The sequence below is a fragment of the Cygnus olor genome, chromosome 3 (genome assembly GCF_009769625.2).
Source record: "Cygnus olor isolate bCygOlo1 chromosome 3, bCygOlo1.pri.v2, whole genome shotgun sequence".
Taxonomy (NCBI): Eukaryota; Metazoa; Chordata; class Aves; order Anseriformes; family Anatidae; genus Cygnus; species Cygnus olor.
The window spans coordinates 1,490,832-1,510,533 of NC_049171.1; the positions used below are offsets into that span (position 1 = coordinate 1,490,832).

Below are 19,702 nucleotides of genomic sequence, written 5' to 3' on the forward strand. Positions count from 1 at the left end.
ATCAATAATTTTCTTCACGCAGAATCTAGTGTGAAGCTATCTTATTTGCGATTGCAATGGCGGGCATCCTGCAAGCAGGAGCGCACAGTAAAAGTTTATCCTAACCTTATATTCCCTATTACCCGATGTGCGAGTAAGCAAAGACACTCAGCAATATCTACTTTTAATGCCATTAAGCAAGCCCCTATTCTTCCATTTTTGGCTTTAATAACAGCGATTGTTTTATTCAGAAATCATTAGTGTGATTAAGCAAGCCCCCATTCTTCTATCCCTGGCTTCAGTTGGACGTGGTGCTGAGGGACACGGCTTATTGGTGACACTGGTGGCAGGGGGATGTTGGACCAGGTGATCTTGGCAGGCTTTACAAGCCTTGGTGGCTCTGTGTTTCCATGACAGAGCCCCCCGAACCCCACCAACACCCCACGGTTACCCCTTTCCACGGATACCCCCTTGCAGCCCCCACAGCCGCCCCCCCCTCTTCGCCTCACCCCCCACCCCTCCGTCTTCCCCCCCGCTTCCCGCCGCCGCCGCACCGCGCATGCGCAGCGGCCGCGTTGCCTAGCGACGGGCGCGGCATGAGGCGCAGGGCGGGCGCGGAGGAGGCTCCGCGGGGCCAGGCCCCGGCCCCGGCCCCGGCCCCGGCCCCGGTCCCTCACGACGCCGACCCCGATCCCGATCCCGATCCCGGCCCCGAGGAGCGCATCGCCGCTCGCCGCCGCCGCATCGCCGCCCGCCTCGATGCCAAGCGCCGGTGAGGAACGGGGAGCCCCGGGGCCCTCCCGCGGACCTGACTGGGCCGGGCCCGGCTCCCACCCGAGCAGCGGCCCCAAAACAGCGCCAATTCCACTGCCTGCTCCCCAAAATCCAGCGTCTGGTCGTGGATGGCTTCCTTTTCCCTGAGCTGGCACCCCCGAACCAGGACCAGTTCACCCTGAGCTAATAGCCTGTCCCGAAGGGTTGTTAGGCGTTGGAATGGGCTGCCCAGGGAAGGGGTTGAGTCACCATCCCTGGAGGTCTTTAAAAGCCGTTTAGATGTAGAGCTCAGTGATACGGTTTAGTGGAGGACTTGGTGGTGTTAGGTCAGAGGTTGGACTGGGTGATCTTGGAGGTCTCTTCCAACCTAGGTGATTCTGTGGTCCCCCACAAGCTAGATGGTTCTGTGGTCCCCCACAAGCTCAGGGACCATCCTCCTTGAGCAGGCACCAGGTCTCGGAATATTCCCTACGCCACACGGGCAGTGGGCCTGAGCACCCCGACCATGAGCTGGCAGGGGGCAGGGACCCAGCGTGCCTGTGACAGCCTTCATTGGGTCCAGGACCTCTCCCCCAGCTGGTTCTGGGTCAGGGTCTGCCCCAAATCCCCACTCCCTGCCAGTTGGCACAGGGTCCCAGTTGCAAAGCGGCACTGGGTTAGGGTTAGGACAGCTTCAGCCTGGATCTGGAGCGGATCAGTGAACCCTACGGGCCAGGTCAGTCTCTTCTGCATCAGGGGTGTGCCTGTCCCCAGGCCCCTGACCCTGTCCTGTCCCCAGCCCAGCACTGGGGCAGTGATTCCCCCTGCTCCAAGACAAGGCCCTGCCACAGACCATCTGCCCCCTGGACAAAAGCAGCACCACACCAGTGGCTTCCTGGATCAGGCCCCAGTTGTTCCTTAAACTGGGACTCGCCAGCGATGGAGCACACCTTCCCCCAAACCAGGACTGAACCGAGGTCCTCCTGCAAGCCTCAGCTGTCCCTCCGGGCTGGGTGGGATCAGAGCAGCAGGTGGCAGTACCCTGCCACCCTCTCCTGACCTGGGGCTGGGTCAGGGACCCCATCTTCCCCCAGCTGGGACTTGGGGACCTCCCTGGGCTGGAACTGCACCAAGGCATTGCCCCTTCCTCCCTGCCAAGCAGTTTTGGACCAGGCCTCAGCAATGCCATCCTCTTGAGCCAGAGCTACTCTGACCGAGTCCTGGGCAGCACCCAACATCTCCTCCCCAAACCGAGAGGGAACCACAAGGTGCTTGGGGACCCCATCGCCAAACCACGGGGCCAAACCTTAACAGTAACGTCCACTTCCACCCAAACAGGCTCGTCTTCCCCTTCCTGAGCTCAGAGCCTTTCCTTCAGGTGAGATCCCAGGGGACTAGAATGGGGTCAGTGACAACCCCCAAATGGGTCCGGACAGCTCCGTGTGGTGGAGCTGCAAGCTTTGCAAGGTGGTCTCTGAACATTAGGAATTTCGTGTGGTGCAAAATGTTCTGTCTTTTCCTCCCATCCGCCCAGGCAAGCCCTTGGAGAAGATGAGGAGCCAAAGGAGGAGGCTAAGGAGGAAGAAGAAGAGAGAAGGAGCCACAAGGAGGTGGAGGAGAGCCAGCAGGTGTGGCAGTAGGACAGGAAGGTCCTCTCGTGTCCCTGGCCTGTAGGCATTTGCTTTTACCCTTCTAGCTTTGTGCAGTTCCCAGTGTCACAGCAATCTTTACGTGAAAAGATGCAGTGACAGAAACTCCTCGGGAGCGGGTGGGAGGTGATTCCTGGGGCAAATCCTGAGCGTCCCTCCTTCCAGAGCTCAGCTCTCAGGGTGTGATGTGTGCACCTCCTCCTTCACAGAGGCTGGCCAAGCTGCTCTTCGAAGGCACGCAGATGGTGACAAACATCCAGGTGGCTGCTGACTCGAGGGAAACGCAGAGGAGGGCGGAAGAGGCAGAGCTGAAGCAGCAGAGGTAAGAGATTGTGCTGTGGGTCTGCGCCGCTGGGAAGGAGCAGTCCAGATGTTTGTGCAGCTCTCGGAGCACCTCGCAGGATGGTTATGTTGTGCCACATACTTGGGGTCTCCGTGCTTGAGAGGCACAGACACAGCTGCCCTCATTTCTGGCCGTCCAAGCAGCTCTCCTGAGCCTGGAGGTGCCACCCTCTGCTGAGGTGGCTCAGTAAACGGCCTCTTTCCAGCAGCTGCCCGCCATCTGTAGGCATGAGGATGTGCTGGGACAGCCACACAGGGCTCTGGTGTGTGAGGAGTGGGAAAAACGTGAGGCTGTGCTAGTCTGAGAAGTTGGATATCGATGTTTTCACAGCAAGAGTGGTCAGATGTGGGGTCAGGGGCCGGTGATGTTGTAGGGATTTTCCTCCTTGGAGACCCTCAGCCCTTGCCTGGACGAGGCCCTGCACAACCTGCTCTGACGTTCACGTTGATCCCATCGTGACCAGGACCCGATGGTTTCCTGAGACTTTTCCAGCCTCAGTTATTCTCTGATCCCCTCTGTGTGGCTTCCCAGGCAAACCCGTCCTGCTCCACCGGAGGAGCTCGGCGGTCTCCGAGGGACTGGCTCTTTCAGCCCTGCCTGCAGGGCTCCAAGATCAGCTGGGAAACACCACGTCCGAGCTCCTAGCTGCCTTTGGAGGGCACTGTAGGAACAGTTTATGGGAAACTGGCTGTAGCAAGAGCTCTGGCCCTTTTTCAGACGGTTTCCCAACAGGAATTTTGAAGGAACCAGGTGCTGTGCCCAGAAACTGCCCGTAGAGGAGGTTTGGGGGTGGCAAGGGTGGGCTGTGCACGGGAGAAGCTCAGTCCAGCTGCACGACCAAGCAGCGCCTGTGGATGCCTGAAGGACCTTCTCCTCAGACAGGCATTTCTGCATCCAGTGCGCTTTGAATTCCTTCCAGTTGTGGGACCCTTTGATGCTCCAGGGACTCTGGAGCCTAACGGATTACCCAAAGGACGAAGCAGGCTTGGATCTGGCGGCTCTGGCAGCTTTGCTCAGAGGGTGTGGAGCACTGGGTTGGGCTGCGTCGCTGGGGTTGCAGGGAAGCTGCTGCTCCGCTGACATCTGGAGGACACTTGTCAGATTAAGTCATGCAGGGGGGTGCTCCTGTGGCTTCGTATGTGGCGCAGGCCGCTGGACCATGTCTGGAGCAGCTGAATAACCTGCTGCCCTGCCCCAGCGCCCGGTTTGCCTTGTGCTCCCCGCTGCCTGCAGGGTGAAGAAGCTGGAGAACGAAGCCAAGTCCAGCGCCTCCGAGTTTGAGAAGATCACCTCCAAGTGGGCCTTGGCTGAGGATGTGACGGTCCCGCAGGAGCTGTGGCAGCTGCTGAACCAACAGCAGCAGCAGTGCGCGCTGCTTCTGGAGGAGAAGAACAAGCTCATTGGTGAACTGCAGCAGGTACCACGGGGACCGTGGCAGTGGTGATCTGTCCTCCCACCTTCCCTCCTACCCATCCCTGGGCTCTCTAGCCCTTTGCCCTCGTCACCTCTTCCTCTTTGGAAAAGGCAGCATCTGGGTCTTACATTCTCTGTTAGCCCCGGAGGGTTCCTAGAGAAATACTTCTCTCCGATTTCAGCATCTCCTACCCTCCTCCAGGAGCTGAAAAGCAAAGACGAGCACTATGTGCAGGCCATTAAGAAGCAGTCAGATGACATCCACCTGCTTCTGGAGAGAATGGAGGAACAGATCAGGATCATGCTGAAAACTTACCGTCACAAACTGCATCACATTGAGGTACGGTCCGTTTGGTGGAGGGAGAGTCCAGTTAGAAAGCCTGCAGTCGCTCCCTTCTCCACATCTATGGCAAAAAAGGCCTCAGGCTCACTGCACGGGCTGGGCTGACTGCTGCCCAGAGCCGTAGGGCTGATATTTTGGTGAATGAGGCTGAAATACGGCTAAGCAAGAGTGCTGGATGGTGCTGAGTGCTGCGGGGCTGGTTTGTACAATGCTGTGAGTGACCGTGGTTCAGCTGGGAGCATGTAGAAGCTGTTGCTGCCTGCTGGCTCGTTATCCATCTCCCTAAAAGCCCCAAAGGAGCCTTGGGGTCATTTAGCCTTACCTTTCGCAGAGCACAGGAGGTCCCACTTCACAGATCGAGTTTGTATTTGCTAATGAGCAAGGGCGTCTCCCCTCATTTAACGTCTCGTTAGGCGAAACCAAGTGGCTGTCAGACCAAGCTCCACTCCTAATCTGCAGACAGCGATTTTGTACTGGGTCTGGCTGGGATGGACTTAACTTTCCACAGATTTCCAGTGAATTCTCGGGGCTACCCAGCACCACGGGCACCTCTGGGCTCTGGGTGGCTGTTAGCAGCAGTCCCGGTCTCTGCCTGTGAGAGGAGACATCAGGCAGCAGCACCAGATCCTCTCCTGGTGTGAACTAGTACGAGGTGATGGTGAAGGGCTCACCATCTGACGGTGAAGGGCTCTGTCTCCTTTACAGAAAGCTTTTGAGCTTGAGCGGCGAGAGCTCCTGGACAGCAACAGGAAGAAGTGGGAGGAGGCTATCCAGGCCCACAACACGAAAGAGGTAACGTCCCCGCGAGGTACGTAAAGGTTACCAGGACCAGCGCTGCTGTCCGGCAGTGGGCTGCCGTGAAAGACAAGTGTGTGGGGAGGCGTCTGGCTCCCTCGGACAGAGGGGCGGTTTTTCAGACTGCTCTGCTGGGGAATTAGCCGTGCGTGACCTTGCTTTGCGCTGGCTGAGGGAGCTGTGATCGTGGGAGGAAGCTGTCACCGTTAATGGATGGCGTTCTCCCTTTGCCCTCAGCTGGAATACCTGCATGCCCGCATGAGGAAGGTGGAAGAGTTTGAGAAACAGCTGAAGCAGCTGCGGGTGCAGGACGAAGAGGAGTATAACAGCATGAAGGTCCAGCTGGAGAATGACGTGCAGGTACGGAAAGGGCAGACGTGCGCCACGGGAGCAGCTCTCCCTGGGTTTTTCATTGTACTGCTGGCTCTGGGGGGCAGCTAATCGGAGTGAAAGCTGCATCTGGTATCTGGTCATCTCAGCTCTTCAGCCCCGTATCAACAGGGTGATGGAGCTGTTTGTCTCGCATCTCGGTGGGACTCACACTGCAGTGCCCGTCTGCCCTTGGCTCTTAGGCTTCTGTAGCACGTGAACTAGGAGGTATGAAGCAACTGGGAAGGCTGAGTGCTTTGTTACTTCTGGGATCGTGATCACTAGGAGAATCAAATAGTATGAGTGTCCTGACACCAGATCGTTTCAGATCAGACTAATTGCCTCCTTTATTGGGGTCCTTGGCCGAGGAAGTATGAGCTTTTCCCTCTGACATCCAACCACAGACCCACAGTTTCTCTAACGCCCTTGAAGCCCACATCACACAAAAATTATGAGTTTGCCCTTACCGAGGTAGCCAGGCTTGTGGTGGCAGAGCACGGCCCTCACACGCCACTGGCTGAGCAATCACTAGGCATCCACACCTCGGAGCCATGGCTTCCCGGAGATACGGACACCTCTTTATCCACCAAATTGTCTGCGAGGAGCAGTGCGAACAAAGCAGTGCATCTCTGGCTTTCCACAACCCTGCTGGCCTGCAGCTCCAGTGTTTCCCTAGGCTGTGAGGTTTGGCACCCCAGTGTTTGCCCTAGGCTGTGAGATTTGGCTTTCCCCACCATTTTTTAGCCTCCTCAGCTCAGCAGAGGACCCGGCCACAGCTCACACCTTACCTGCTTGCTGTCATTTCTTGTTTCCCAGGCTGCACGGTAGAAATGGGACATGTTCTTACATTTACTTTAGTAAGGCTCGTCGTTTATCCCTCATGGTGTCCTCCTAGGAAGCCCAGGGACACGCAGGCTAGGGATGGTGTCTGGAAGGTTTTGCACAACCACCGGAGAAGCATTACTGTCACAAGCTCCCTGTCAGCCTGAAAGGGCAAGTCCAGGGGTCCAGTCCTGACTCTGTGCCTTCTTCATCTTCATTTGATAACCCGGAGGGCGATACAGTGTGTAACGTCCCAAAACAGCCCTGAAACACTTGGGGAGGGAGGCAGCAGCACGCTGGGGATCAAGGTTCACAAATGACACTGTGGTGCTGTTGTAAAAATGCACCTGCTATCTCTAGCTGCAGTTTCAAGAGGGTTTTATACAAGGCAGGGAAGTAACCATTCCTCTCTACTTTGTACCTGCGTGTCCTTGTCCAGGTTTGGCAACACACGAGGGAGTAGGGGGGAGAGTCTTGAACAGAGCAAGCAAACAAATGACCTGTAATAAAAGGATGAAAGACTGGCTCTGTTTAGACAAGGGGGGAGGTTTGTGTCGGGAGATTTGTCTACAAATATGCACAGTCCTGTGTGATGGAGGAGGAGAATGACTTCCCCGCGTCTGTACTAGATGCAAGTAAAAGTTATGGATTTGAGTTTTGGTGGGGAAGATTTAAATTAACATTCAGGTCAAGGTTTGAGATTTCAAGCTAGGAAAGCCGAGACATGGCAAGGATTTGCTTGGTGGTTATCAGGAGCGTCTGTGCCGTTGGTTTGCTCTTCTTTGATGCAGGGTTTTAGGAATAGCATAAGTCAACTTCTGCTGGGCCTGGCTTGGTAAAGTCGTTCCCTCAGTGGGGCAGAGGGATGAGCAAGATTTGTGTAGCTCTTTACAGCCCAGACTTCACCTTTCCAGTTCAAGGATAAGAAAAGAGAAGTGGGAAACACCTATTTTCCTTATTAACAGGTGATATCACTGTCCTGAGGTGTCTCTGAAACAAGAGCTTAGTCGAGAGCTAAAGATGAAGACCGTGTTTTTGAGGCTAATTAGTATTCCCCGGTTTTATTAGATGGTAATCAGCATTTTAATTATGGGGTTTGGGCCATGGCTTTTCTCCGTCTGCTGCAGGGGGAACGTCCCTTGTCCCTGCAGGGATTTGCCTTCGTCATCTCTTTAGGCAAGCTTTGATCCCAGGCGGGTGGGACTGCTGCCGGGTGCCTTGCAGGTTGTCTGTACGCTCCCTGTTGTACACAGGGCAACCCAGGAGAGCCCTGAACCTCCTAACCCAGGTAGCAACGTCCTCCTTGCCCGCAGCTTGGGACCCTTCACCTGCCCTCAGAGCCCCCCTGGGCAGAGAGCAAGGCTCCCCCCTGCCTAAGCATCTGGTGATGAGTTGGGTCTCTCTGCTGTGCAGTTTGCTGTGACCTTGAAGGAAATTCTTCCCTCAGAGGGCGGTGGGGCACTGGCACAGGTTGCCCGGAGAAGCTGTGGATGCCCCATCCCTGGAGGTGTTCAAGGCCAGGCTGGACGAGGCCCTGGGCAACCTGATCTGGTGGGCGGCATCCCTGCTGTGGCAGGGGGTTGGAACTGGGGGGGCTTTGAGGTCCCTTCCATCCCAAACCGTTCTGTGATTCTGTTCTTCTTTCTCTGCACAGCTGAGCCAGTAATCGATGCTTTTATATGGGGCTACGTAGCAGCTTAATTCAAATCACTTTCTGTTGTGGAAGAAATCTTTCTGGGCCTCCCCAGTAAAGCACTGCGCTATAAAATTTTTCAGTAGCAGATTTTTGCCTCCTCTTCCACATGGAACGTGCTCAAACTAGTGAATTAAATTATGCAAGGCCCAAGCACTGCCTCTCATCCATCCACGCAGCCACGCTGCCCACACCCCACTGAGCCTGGGGTTCCCCTGATCGCATGCTGTCACGTCCCCTTGAGCTTCTTTCCAAATGGCATTTAGGGCTGACAGAGAGCAGCAATCGTAGACAGATAGGGTGTGATGCCTTCCAGCTGAAAGCAGCAGCCCCAGGAGACAGCAGCAATCAGCCCTGGAAGCGGCTCTTCTTTCCGTCAGCTGTTGAGCAAATGGGGTGCTGAGAAGCCAAGAAAGATGTCTCCATCTCAGCTGGGGGGTAACGGGGAGGACTCGCTGTCTGCTTCATGTCCTCCAGGCTACACAGCGAGACACCACGTTCACAAACGCATCAGTGCAGAAGGAGAAGTGTTAGTTGTTTTGTTCTGGTTTCTGCGAGACCTGGAGTTCGTGCAGTCACTCCTTTGCGTGCCTTCCTCCAACTTCTGCGCCTTTTGGCTAATTCAATGAAACTGGCAGGAGGGCAGAGGTCCCAAAGGCACGCAGTTCTTAAAACTGCCGTGAAAATCAGCAGCTAAGGTGAGGAGCGAGGCCCATGTTAGTGCCCCAGTGAGTGTAAGTTGGGTACAACTTCAGTCCCTTCTCCTTTCCCCAGAAATGGTCCTGCAGCATGGACAACCGATATCTCCATCACTCACCAGAGCGTGCCACATGGCCAGCCAGGCAGGAGGGGTTAGCTGGGAGAAATTGTAGGAAGATGGGACTTGGAGATGCAGACTTAGTAAGATCCGGGCTCCAGTGTGACTTTTGCTCACGGCACAGCTCGTTTTCGTGTTTTCTGAAATGCCAGAACCTGGAGAGGCAGCTCCAGCAGACAAAAGCCGCCTATCAGCTGAACCAGGAGAAGCTGGAGTACAACCTTCAGGTGCTTAAGAAGCAGGATGAGGAGAACACCATCACCAGATCCCAGCAGAAGAGGAAGATCAACAGGTAACAAAAACATCCCTGGAAGATGGGCTCTGCCTTACCTGCTGTCACCTCCCAGTATTTTTTATTTTTTTGTGAAAACTGCCCTCTAGCACAGGCCGGTGACCTCTGTCCCAGCCCATCCCAGGGCCATCCCCAAAGCAGTTTGAATAAGCCAGCAGTGGGGAAACTCTGCCAGCTGGGTCAGGGTCAGTCAGGCCTTGGCACCTTGGCACTGAGTAGTCCCTAGCAGATAGGCAGCCCCAAGTCCCAGAGCTTTCATCCACGCCGGAATTGCCCAGAGGTGCCTCTTCGGGAATCCCCAGCTTTGCTGTCCCTCTTCAGGCTCCGCAGCTTACTCAACAACCTGAGAACAAAACTGGACAAACAAGAGAAGCAGTTCAGGGAGGAGAACCGGAGCCTGGCAGCTGACTGCGAGCGCATCACAGGACAGTGCAAGGAGGTGCAGAAGAGGATGAGGTGGGCTGCGTGCGGAGGCCTGGCCGCCCACCCCTGATGAGGCCTCAGAGTGAGGTACAAAGGGAAGCTGACTCGTTTTGGGGCACAGAGCCTGCTGCCATGGTGCTTTCTCTCTTCTGCACAGGCACTTCGCTGCTAGCGACGCTGAGAAGTTCACGGAGGTCTGGCTTATGAACGAGGAGGAAGCCAAACGGCTGATGCGGAAAGCCCTCGATGCAGATCGCATCATTCACACCCAGCAGCTGGGGCTGCCCTGGGAAGAGCCTCGGTACCGGTTCCTCAACAACGTCGGCCCCCTCAGGCGTTACAAGGCAAAGAGGATGGCGACCAAGCTGGCTGCTGAGGTCCTGGCAGGTGGGACGCAGCCTCAGTGCCCCTGTCACCCCTGTGGCACTGGGAGACCCTCACCTTCCTCCATGAGAGCCCCTTCTGTCTCTCCGTTCCGTCTCCCCTGTCTTTGCCATCGCAAGGTGGGATCTTACTGACTCTGTGAGCCCAGCCAGGGTCTGGAATGTGTCCAGCTCTGAGTTGGCTCATGCCGAGGCAGCCTGGGGAGCCAGCGTCTCCCAGTTCCAAGTGAGCTACCCCAGAGCCAGTTCGCATCCTGGGCTCTTTGGGGTGCTTTCCGGGTCTCAGGCAACAGCTGTGATTTCCCTGGTGGACTCCTACAGTGTTCAGTGCTGGTTTGGGGAGCACAGTCAAAGCATATAAAGACTTTTGCAAACCCTTTTTCTGTGTTTCAGAGAGCAGCTGTGGAGGAGAGGAGGAGAAGGAGAAAGAGGAGGAGAAGGAGAAAGAGAAGAAGGAAGAAGTGGGCAGTGGAGAAGGAGGAAAAGAAAACATAGCAAAGGCTGAGGAGAAGGAAGAAGTGAGTGACAGAGAAAGAAGGAAAGAAAGCACAGCAAAGGCTGGGGATAGAGTCACACCTCTGCAAAATATCTCCAAGAAGACTGCCAAGAGGATCCTGGAGCTCATGAGCAACGAATCGGTGAGTGACGATGCGGCACCTGCCCTGATCAGGAAGGGCAGGCTGCCGAGGAGCATCCTCACGCTGCCCAGCTGCTGCCAGCCCTCCCCATTCAGGCTGCGCTTGCAGGGTGGTGCAGCCATACCACGGGCTGGCTGCAGGGGGCTGAGCTCTGGACGTGGACGGAGACACTCCTGTTTCTATGCTTCCTCTTTGTGTGTCTCCTGAGGGTTTCCTCATTGAGAGAAAGCTGCTGAGGCCGCTGCGCGCACTGGGAAAGCACGAACGCACCCTCCTGAGGCTCGACTCCATCTTCTCGGTGAGTTGTCAGTTCACAGAATCCCAGAATCACCTAGGTTGGAAGAGACCTCCAAGATCACCCAGTCCAACCTCTGACCTAACACCAACAAGTCCTCCACTAAACCGTATCACTGAGCTCTACATCTAAACCCGTCAGGGGCTGCAGGGATGCGTTTCCTGTGGGAAGGCTGCCAGTCACATGTGAAAGCTCTGCATGCAGGACACGGTGGCCCAAGAAATGGCCCAAAAAAATGACTCGGTGCATTTCGGGAGGGACAAATAGATGTAGGCTGGAAAACCCACGTTGTCTCAGAGATGCTAGCCGTGTTCCTCTGCCCCCCAGGCCCTCGAGATCGACAGTGAGGATGACCTGCACCAGCTGGTGGATTTCTTCCTGAAGTACAAAGCCCAGGAGGCGGCTGTCAGCCAGGTGGGACTGCAGAGACAGCAGTGGGGAGAGCCAACAGAGAAGGGGGTGTGGAGAAGGGGAAGCAGAACATCGCCTGAACCCCTGGGGCAGGGAACGTTATGGTGACCCTGAAATGTTTCCCTGTGACAGGAGGAAGCAGGTGAACGGTGCCGGGGCCACCCTGCAGCCACACACCCGGGGACATAACCCACCAGGTGTGGGGAAACCAGGCCAGCACGCCCAGCCCCAGCCCTTCCAGGGGCTCATGACAGGGCAGTAGTGGAGGTGGAGCTGGGTTGATCCCAACAAAACATTTAAACCAGGTCCCTCATTTTAGCAATTCTGTCCCCAGGGATGTAGCCAGGCAATGCCAGTCGACCTCCAAGCTGGAGAACACCCTGGCCCATTTTCTGTGGTGCAAAGCAGAGCCTATGCTAAAAACGAGGCTGAGGGGTTGTGAGGATCTTCTGCCGTGGCTGCCCAGGACCTCTTGCACACGCGTTCTTGCCCGAGCTCCCCAAATATGCTAGAGGACAAAGCTGCAGGTGGCTGGAAGCCCAAGGTGGCTTTTGCGGAGGAGGAGGTGGTAGAAGGGCACCGTGCCCAGCCTGCTGACCTTCCTTCCACAACCAGGGAAGCCCAGGTGGAGAAGACGTCACGGATCTGGGGGAGGACAGAGCGGGCAGTGAGTCCGGTGCCCAGAGTGATGAGCTCAAAGCTCCTCAGAGACCGCTGGGCTCCCTTCCGTCTGCGTACATCCGCGCTGATGATGTCCTAAGGATCCTGAAAGCGTTCGTTCAGGGCTTTGACAAGCCGAGGTAGGACTAAGGGCAGAGCAGAGCAGTTCTCACTGGGAGAGAGCCAGACAGCGCTGGGACAAGGGGACAAGGGGCTTTGGGGTTGTGTGGGCAGGGTTAGGGGACACCGCATTGCCCTTGAGGCAGCTGATCCCACAGCAGCTGCGGGGTCGTGCTCATTCGTGTGATGGTGGCGAAGGTGCTCAGTGCAGCTGAAGGCTACGGGGCTGTTTGTCACCCACGAAGGACTGCACCCCTCGGGGCTTTGTTCTCTGTCCCTCAGGGAGGAGGACAGGTCAGCAAAGGAGGTGCGACAGGTTCGGGACAGCTCCGAGGACGGGGAGTACTGGGAAGCCCTGGCACACGTTATCCCAGAGACAACTCTGAAGCTGTGGGACGCGCTGGCGGCGGCACTGGAGGAATATTAGTGAGTGTCTGGCTCCTGGGGACGGGGCAGGCTGGTGGGGAGCCCAGGAGGGGCTGACCCCGTGGCCTTGCTGCGAGAGGGGTTTGCCAACGTGGCTGACACTGCTCCTGCGGGCAGGGGCTCAGCAGGGACCTCTGCGATGTCCCCTGGGTGGCCGAGGGGGTGACTAGGAGCGGTGTGCGGGGCTGCCTTTGTGGGGGCGCCGGCTCTCGGTGGCAGGAGAGCGGTGCTGGTGCTGGGTCTGCGCTGGAGACCAGCCCAAGGGCACCCCGCGGGGAGGTGGAGGTGGCCCACCTCCCCCTGTCCCTGCAGATGGGCTTCGCGAGGCTCTCTCAGACCCCAGAGACCCTGCTGACACCTCCCCGCCTGTCCCTGGGGCCGCCTTAACTCTGCCCTCCCCGCAACAGCAACGTCCTCACGCGGAGGGCCAGCCTGCTCGCCGAGCTGGACGAGCTGCAGCAGCAGAACGTGGAGCTGTGCCTGATGCTGGAGCAGTACAGCACCTCCGGGGTGAGAGCGCGGGGTCCCCCTGCAGCCCGGGGACGTGGTGCTGGGGGGGGGGGGGGGGGCACGCGGTGCGATCCCGCAGGAGAGGGGTTTTTTAGCACGGGGACTTGCCCCCAGCTGTCCCCACGCAGAGGACGTGGAGGCAGGGACCTGGATGCCATCACCGCCGGGTTCCTCTCCCCGCAGGTGACCGGCAGGCTGCTGTCCCCACCCGTGCAGTGCCTGGATCTGGAGCTGCTCTGCCCCGGGGGAGCACGGGGAGTGCCGGGGGCTCTTCTCTGCCCCAAGCTGATGCTGCCGTGAGCCAGGGCTTCCTGGCCGGGGCTAATAAACCTCTCCCACACCTGGGCCAGGCGTGTGTGTGGACCTTCCAAGTGCTCCTCTCACCTCTGAAGGTGCTGGGGGGCAGCGGGGGTGCGGCACTGTCCCAGCCCGTCATTTCCTGCGACGGGAGCCGGGGACTGTCGGGGCAGCACAGCTGCGGGACCCCTCCAGTGGGCCTGAGCCAGGACCCTGCTCCCTGACCCCTTCCAGTCCTTCCACCTTGTGGTCCCTCGGCATCCTCCGTGGCTGGAGTCCTGCTGCCTGCTCCTGCACCTCCCTGGGGAGGTGTTTGTGCTGCTGGAAAATCCCTGCCAGAGCTTGTGAAGGCCTATAGGGTCTGTCCCTCGCAGACTCCTCCCAAACAACCCACCCCCAGTTATTTTTCCCTCGTCAGTCCCAGCTCTGTACCCCAATTCCACGTTTCCGGGCCGATACCAGCCCAAAGCAGTGCCACGGGCGGAATTATCTCGAGGAAGGCTGCGTCGCATCCCTCCCGCTCTCTGCTTCACCCCAGGCACGTCTCACTCCCAGCACGGGTGTCCAGGCCGGCTTTATCTTTACCCTTGACTCCCCTGCACAGCACCAGCGCTTTCTCACTGCACGTGCATACCGGAGCAGCACAACACCCTTCTTTGCTCGCTGGCTATCTGTGCCCTTGAAAATCGTTTTCACCCTCCTCCTGCTCCCTGGCGGGGGGGACCTGCCAGGGCTGACGCCCCTTATGGGGCTGGCGTCCTTACGGGGCTGGGGACACCAACCCCGGGACAAGCCCCGCTCCCCGTGAGGATGCTCCCGGGGGGCAGCAGCAGGGCAGCGGCAAGCCCGGAGGGGGCCGAGCCGGCTGCCGAGAGCCCTCCCCGCAGCCCGGCCTCCTCCCGCCCCGTTCCGCCTCCCGGGGCGCCCTCGCCGCCGCCAGCCCGGTGCGAGCCCCGGCCCCGGGATGCTGCCGGCCCCCGCACGGCCCCCGCACCGCCCCGCACGGCGGAGGGGACGCTGCAAACGCTGCCGCTCGCCCCCCGCAAGGTACGGGGCACCGGGGGGGGGAACCGGGTACCGGGGGGTCCGGGCACCGGGATGGGGGTCCGGGCACCGGGGCGGGGGGGGTCTGGGCACCGGGGGGGGCACCTGGGGGAAGGGAACAGACCCCGGGGTGGCACCCGGGGGAAGGGACGGGGCACCTGGGGCTGGGGGCCGGGCACCGGGGGCGAGGAACCGAGCACCGGGGGCGAGGAACCGAGCACCGGGGCTTGCACCGGGGCTGCACCGGGGCAGGGGAAGCGGCCGCCGGGGCTGCGCCGGGGGCGAGCATCCGGACCGGGGGAAAAGCACCGGGATCCGAGCACGCCACCACGGGTACTGGGGGGGCTTTCCGGGGATAAGGGGGGCTCGCGGTGGTTTTACCGGGGTGGGGCGCTGGGGCTGCACCGGGGCCGGGGCTCGGAGCACGGGCACGGGACCGGGACGAGCCCCGCGCAGGACGCGGCCACCGGCGGCCCCTGCCCCGCAGCATCCCGGAGCCCGCCCGGGGCGGCCGGCAGTGGCCCGGAGCGGTGTCACTCAGGGCCGGTGCCCGGCCGGGGAGGGAGCTGGAGGGGGTGAGTCAGAGGCAGGAAGCCGATTGCATCAGGGACGGGGCTGTTTTTCCAGTCGGGGCTCTCGGAAACCCGGCTCTGGCCTCCCTCCAAGCCTCCTTCCCCCTGTCCCCAGCGCCATGGAGAAAGGAGCCAGCCCCCCGCCCGGCAGCTCGGTGGCCTTGGCCTCGTCCTCCACGGCCACCTTCAAGGAGGAGCTGCTGTGCCCCATCTGCTACGAGCCCTTCCGAGAGGCCGTGACGCTCTGCTGCGGCCACAACTTCTGCAAGGGCTGCGTGAGCCGCTCCTGGGAGCACCGGCACCACGTGTGCCCCGTCTGCAAGGAGGCCTCCTCGCTCGACGACCTCCGCGTCAACCACACGCTCAACAACCTGGTGGAGATGATCCTCAAGGAGGAAGGGCAGCGGCGGGGCCGCCCGGCCGCCCTCTGCACCGTGCACCAGGAGGAAGCCAAGCTCTTCTGCCTGGACGACAAGGAGCTGGCGTGCTTCGTCTGCCAGAGCTCCAAGCAGCACGAAGGGCACAAGATGCGGCCGGTGCAGGAGACGGCTGCGGATTTCAGGGTGAGTGCGAGATGTTCCAGGAAAGAGGGGGATCGGTTGCATGGGGAGCACCCCGACATCTGGAGGGCTGCAGTCCGTGCGCACCCCGGCACCTACGCTTGCGCCCGCCGGGGTGAAGCCACCACGCTGCAAGGGTGGGTCCCCAGCACCGCTCCTGCCCCCGCGGCACCGCTGCCGACGCTCTGCCTGGCTTCATCACCACCCAGTGCCACCCCGTCCCCGAGGGCGCAGCGCTTCGCCCCAAAAGCCTGCGGTGAAGGGGAGCTGCTCCGAGGGCTTGGGAGGGGTTTGGAGAGCTGCCCGCTCCCCGCGTTTTTTGGCTCGCCGGGCTGAGCTGGATCCAGCCGCGCCGGTTGTTGCAGCAGCGCCTCGGGGCTGGGAGCGCTGATTCTGGGGAGGGGGTTGCACAACCCAGCCGGCTGCTCCCGGCCCCGCAGAGCCGGGGGCACGCGGAAGAGGCAGCCCCGAGCCCAGCCCCGTGGAGCCACACGGGCTGCGGAGGAGGAGGAGACGGGGCTGGGGCCAGGCACTGTGCCAGGACCCGCCGCTGCCGTGACTCAGCCCGCGGGGAGCACGCCAGATTTCAAATGTTGCGGGGTGGCCGTTCCGCACGGAGCCGGCTTGGCGGGCTGCCCACGGTGTGACAGGCACAGGGGCAGGCCGGGATTTGACAGTGCGTTTAAAAAAAAAAAAAAAAAAAGGGCTGGAAAACGGGGTGGAGGACTTGCCATGGAGCAAACGTCCTCCGCCTCGCTGGTGCACAGCCCCGAGGTGCGGGTGGGCAGCGCTGGCAGACTTCGGCTGCAGGAGGGGAAGGGATGGACTGAGCAAGGATCCTGCTTAACCGCGTCCTGCTGGGGTTGGGGCTCTTGTCTTTCCGCATTTGAAACCCGGGGCGTAGGCTCGCGAGGGTCCTGAAGGCGTCTCCCCCCCGCAGGCCAAGCTGAAGAACATGGAGACCTCCCTGCGGGACAAGGTGAAGGATTTTGGGGCCGTGCACCGCTCCTACGAGTCCATCTCCAAACACAACCAGGTGCGAGGCTGGCACTGGGGTGGGGGCAGCCACACGGTCCCCCTGGCAGGGTGACAACGAGCCCAGCTCCCCGCACATGCATGCACACGCATGCGCACGTGTGTACACACGCCCTGGGCAGGAATGCAACCAGCTCCGGGGCGGAGGCTGCACCCATCCTGGGCTGCTCCATCCCTCAGTGAGGACGGTGATGCCGGGAGGAAGGACTCGGATGTGGCGTGGGGTGGTGCCCGCCTTGGCAGCGGGGCCATTTATTTTGGGGAGGGCAGCTCCCAGCGAGAAGCTCGGCGAGTGCCAGAGCTGGCCGAGCATTTTGGGGAGGATGGAGGGGAGCCCGGGGGTGCTGAGCACACGGGGGCTCCCGTGGGGAAGCCGTGACGTCCCCACTCCGGGCAGGTGGAGGCCGTGCGGCTGGAGGAGCAGATCAAGAGGGAGTTTGAGAAGCTGCACGAGTTCCTGTGGGACGAGCAGAAGGCGCTGCTGTCCCAGCTGCAGGAGGAGACGCGCCACAAGCACGGCCTCATCGAGGGCAAGATGAAGCGGCTGTCGGACGAGAGCCGGGCTCTGCTCAACGAGGCCCGCCAGCTCCAGGCCGACCTCACGGAGGACGACTACACCTTCCTCATGGTAAAGCCCCGCCGGGGCGCTGCCCTTGCCCTGGGGTCCCCGTGGCTCCACCAAGCAAAGGCACAGCGGCGCTGGGCGATCCTCGGGGCATTTGTAAGCCCCCAGGACCCCATACAAGCAGAGGTTTGATGCTCGGTGTCTCCTTCTCTTTCAGACCCACAAGAACCGCAAGCGCAGGTGAGTCCTGGCCCCGGCTGTGTCCCCTGTATCCCTGCCCACGGCACAAAGCGAGGTCTCTGCCCTGTGCAAGGTCCTGTGCCCGCACGTCCCCTCCTGCTGTGGCCGCTCAGGGCAGCGTGCTCCAGCGGGACAAGGTGCTGGGGGCCCCCACGGGTGCCTCAGGCAGGGAGAAAGCGCCCAGAAATGAAGCAGCATTGCAGGTTTGGGGTTGAAGCATTAAAACCCCAATAGCGGAAGAGGGGCATTGGTGGGATTTCAGTGCTGGGACCTTCCCAGCATGATTTGCAGCCCCATCCCTGGGATGAGAGCAAGGTGGGGGCCCAGGGGCTATGGCAGGACCTTCTCTTGCTCTGCTCATGCACCGAGCCCTGCTGGGGAAGCCCGCCCAGGAGGAGATGCAGGGTGCTGGTAGGAAAGCCCCTGCAGAAACCCAGGGTGCCAGGAGACCCAGCCCAGCCCCTGCCTCCACCCCAACCCGGCTCTGTCCTGCCCTAGGATCGCCTGCACGGCCGAGGAGCCGGAGGCCGTGCCCTCAGGGATGCTCATCGACGCCGCCAAGTACCTGGGCTCGCTGCAGTACAACGTGTGGAAGAAGATGCTGGACATCATCACCGTAGGTGAGGCACCAGGGGACGTGGGGGTGCCTCCCAAAGGGCAAGAGCAGCCTTTGCATGGGGCAGCCTGGGGGCGATGGGTGCTGGGTCAGTTGTGCCTGCCTCTGATGGGGCTGGGGAGATGGGGGTTGGAGGGCAAAAGGGTGATCTTTTTGCACCCCAAAAAGGAAGCCCCAAAAAGTGCATTTCTCCATGCAGGGGCGGGCTTGTGCCTTTGGTTGTCCCCAGAAAGGAAAGGATGGGTAGGTGGGTGCTTGCAGGGCTGCGCTCCCCCCCATAAAGCTCGTCCCCGTGGCAAGCCAGGCTCGGCCCTCCTGACACTTGTCCCCATTGCAGTCCCCTTCAGCTTCGACCCCAACTCCGCTGCGGGCTGGCTCTCGGTGTCCGAGGACCTCACCAGCGTCACCAACGGGGGCTACAAGCTGCTGGTGGAGAACCCCGAGCGCTTCACCTCGGCCCCCTGCATCCTGGGCTCCCGCGGCTTCTCCGCCGGCTTCCACACCTGGGAGGTGGACCTGGGTGGCATCACGAACTGGCGGGTGGGGGTGGCCCGGCCGCGGGGGGGCACCCACTGGACCTTCCACCACGACGCCCGCTCTGGTTTCTGGTACATCTACCGCCTGCCCGGGGCGGACGGCGAGACGTGCCGGGCGTCCAACGCGGCTCGCTCGGAGGCGGCGCTGGGCGACCTGGCGCGGATCCGGGTGGAGCTGGACTGCGACGAAGGGGAGCTCTCCTTCTACGACGCCGACCGCAAGACCCACATCTACACCTTCCACGAGAAATTCGGGGGCACCGTCTTCCCCTACTTCTACGTGGGGGGCACGCCGGTGGGCGCGCTGCCCGAGGCGCTGCGCATCTGCCCCCTCCGGGTGCGCGTCCACGAGGACGTCCCCATGTAGCTGCCACCGTGCCCCCATCCCGTGCCGCCTCTGCCTGCAGCCGGGGCTCGCCGGGTGCTGTTTTAAGGCAAGCTTTCCCTGGGAAAGAAAAAAAAAAAAGGGAAAAAAAAGAATTTATGTATGTACTGCCTGTTTTTTTTAATCTTTAATAAACATCCAGTTCTTCTGGTATTGCTGTGTCAACATTTCTCAACATCTGTCCCCGGACTGCTCTGGCTCCTTTCCTGCTCCTCCAGCAAGCGAGCTCAGCCCTCGCAGCCTGGGGGCTGTAAATAGAAAACGAAAGCAGCCGGGGGCTTTCCAAGCTCGTACAGTGGTGCTGCAGCTCGGGGAGCTCCAGGTCTCCCTGCCGTGGGTAAAACAACCCAGCGGGGGAAGCTGGGAGAGCTGGCAGAGCCCGGCTGGATGTGGGCAGAAGTGCACATTTCCCTCTGCAAGAGTAACCACCAGTGGGGACATCGGTGACAGCAACGTCCCTTCTCTTCCAACCCTCCTGCCCCGGACTTTAAGGGACCTTTCCATAAATCCCCAGCTCCAGATGTGCAGTTTGTGTTTGGAGGCTCAGAGGTGGGACGGAGGGGACAAAAAGCTCCTCCAGAGCAGGGCCGCCAGCCTCGGGAAAGCCTGGAGGAGCGGCGACGACTCAACAGCGGCCACCCCTTGTCCCCACGTCCCCTCCGAGCACCCTGAACGCCCGTGGGTGTGAGCGCCGCGATTGAGCGACTTTTGCTTTGCA

The 19,702-nt window shown here is 60.2% G+C and overlaps 2 protein-coding genes across 6 annotated transcripts; both read left to right on the plus strand.

The window, feature by feature from the left end:
- The first annotated feature begins 560 nt into the window (after window positions 1–560).
- DRC1 (dynein regulatory complex subunit 1) lies at window positions 561–13,479 on the plus strand. 2 transcript variants are annotated; one of them, XM_040552280.1, is made up of 17 exons: window positions 561–751; window positions 2,267–2,360; window positions 2,591–2,703; window positions 3,958–4,141; window positions 4,340–4,477; window positions 5,186–5,272; window positions 5,513–5,635; window positions 9,129–9,268; window positions 9,590–9,724; window positions 9,849–10,078; window positions 10,468–10,712; window positions 10,921–11,010; window positions 11,335–11,421; window positions 12,034–12,218; window positions 12,481–12,624; window positions 13,032–13,134; window positions 13,318–13,479. In XM_040552280.1, the coding sequence occupies exons 1-17, from the start codon at window positions 576–578 to the stop codon at window positions 13,432–13,434; spliced, it is 2,391 nt and encodes a 796-aa protein (XP_040408214.1). In that variant the 5' UTR covers window positions 561–575; the 3' UTR covers window positions 13,435–13,479. The 2 variants fall into 2 exon arrangements, with proteins under 2 accessions (XP_040408214.1, XP_040408215.1); XM_040552281.1 differs by lacking the exon at window positions 13,318–13,479 and having other exon boundaries at window positions 12,937–13,079.
- An 841-nt stretch (window positions 13,480–14,320) lies between these two features.
- On the plus strand, window positions 14,321–19,137 carry TRIM35 (tripartite motif containing 35). Of its 4 annotated transcripts, none has more exons than XM_040552284.1 (7): window positions 14,321–14,478; window positions 15,163–15,610; window positions 16,512–16,643; window positions 17,040–17,270; window positions 17,425–17,447; window positions 17,946–18,067; window positions 18,401–19,137. In XM_040552284.1, exons 1-7 carry the CDS (start codon window positions 14,396–14,398, stop codon window positions 18,964–18,966), a joined length of 1,605 nt encoding a protein of 534 aa, XP_040408218.1. In that variant the 5' UTR covers window positions 14,321–14,395; the 3' UTR covers window positions 18,967–19,137. The 4 variants fall into 4 exon arrangements, with proteins under 4 accessions (XP_040408218.1, XP_040408219.1, XP_040408216.1 ...); XM_040552285.1 differs by having other exon boundaries at window positions 16,548–16,643; XM_040552282.1 differs by having other exon boundaries at window positions 14,331–14,478; window positions 15,103–15,610.
- The last annotated feature ends 565 nt before the right edge of the window (window positions 19,138–19,702 follow it).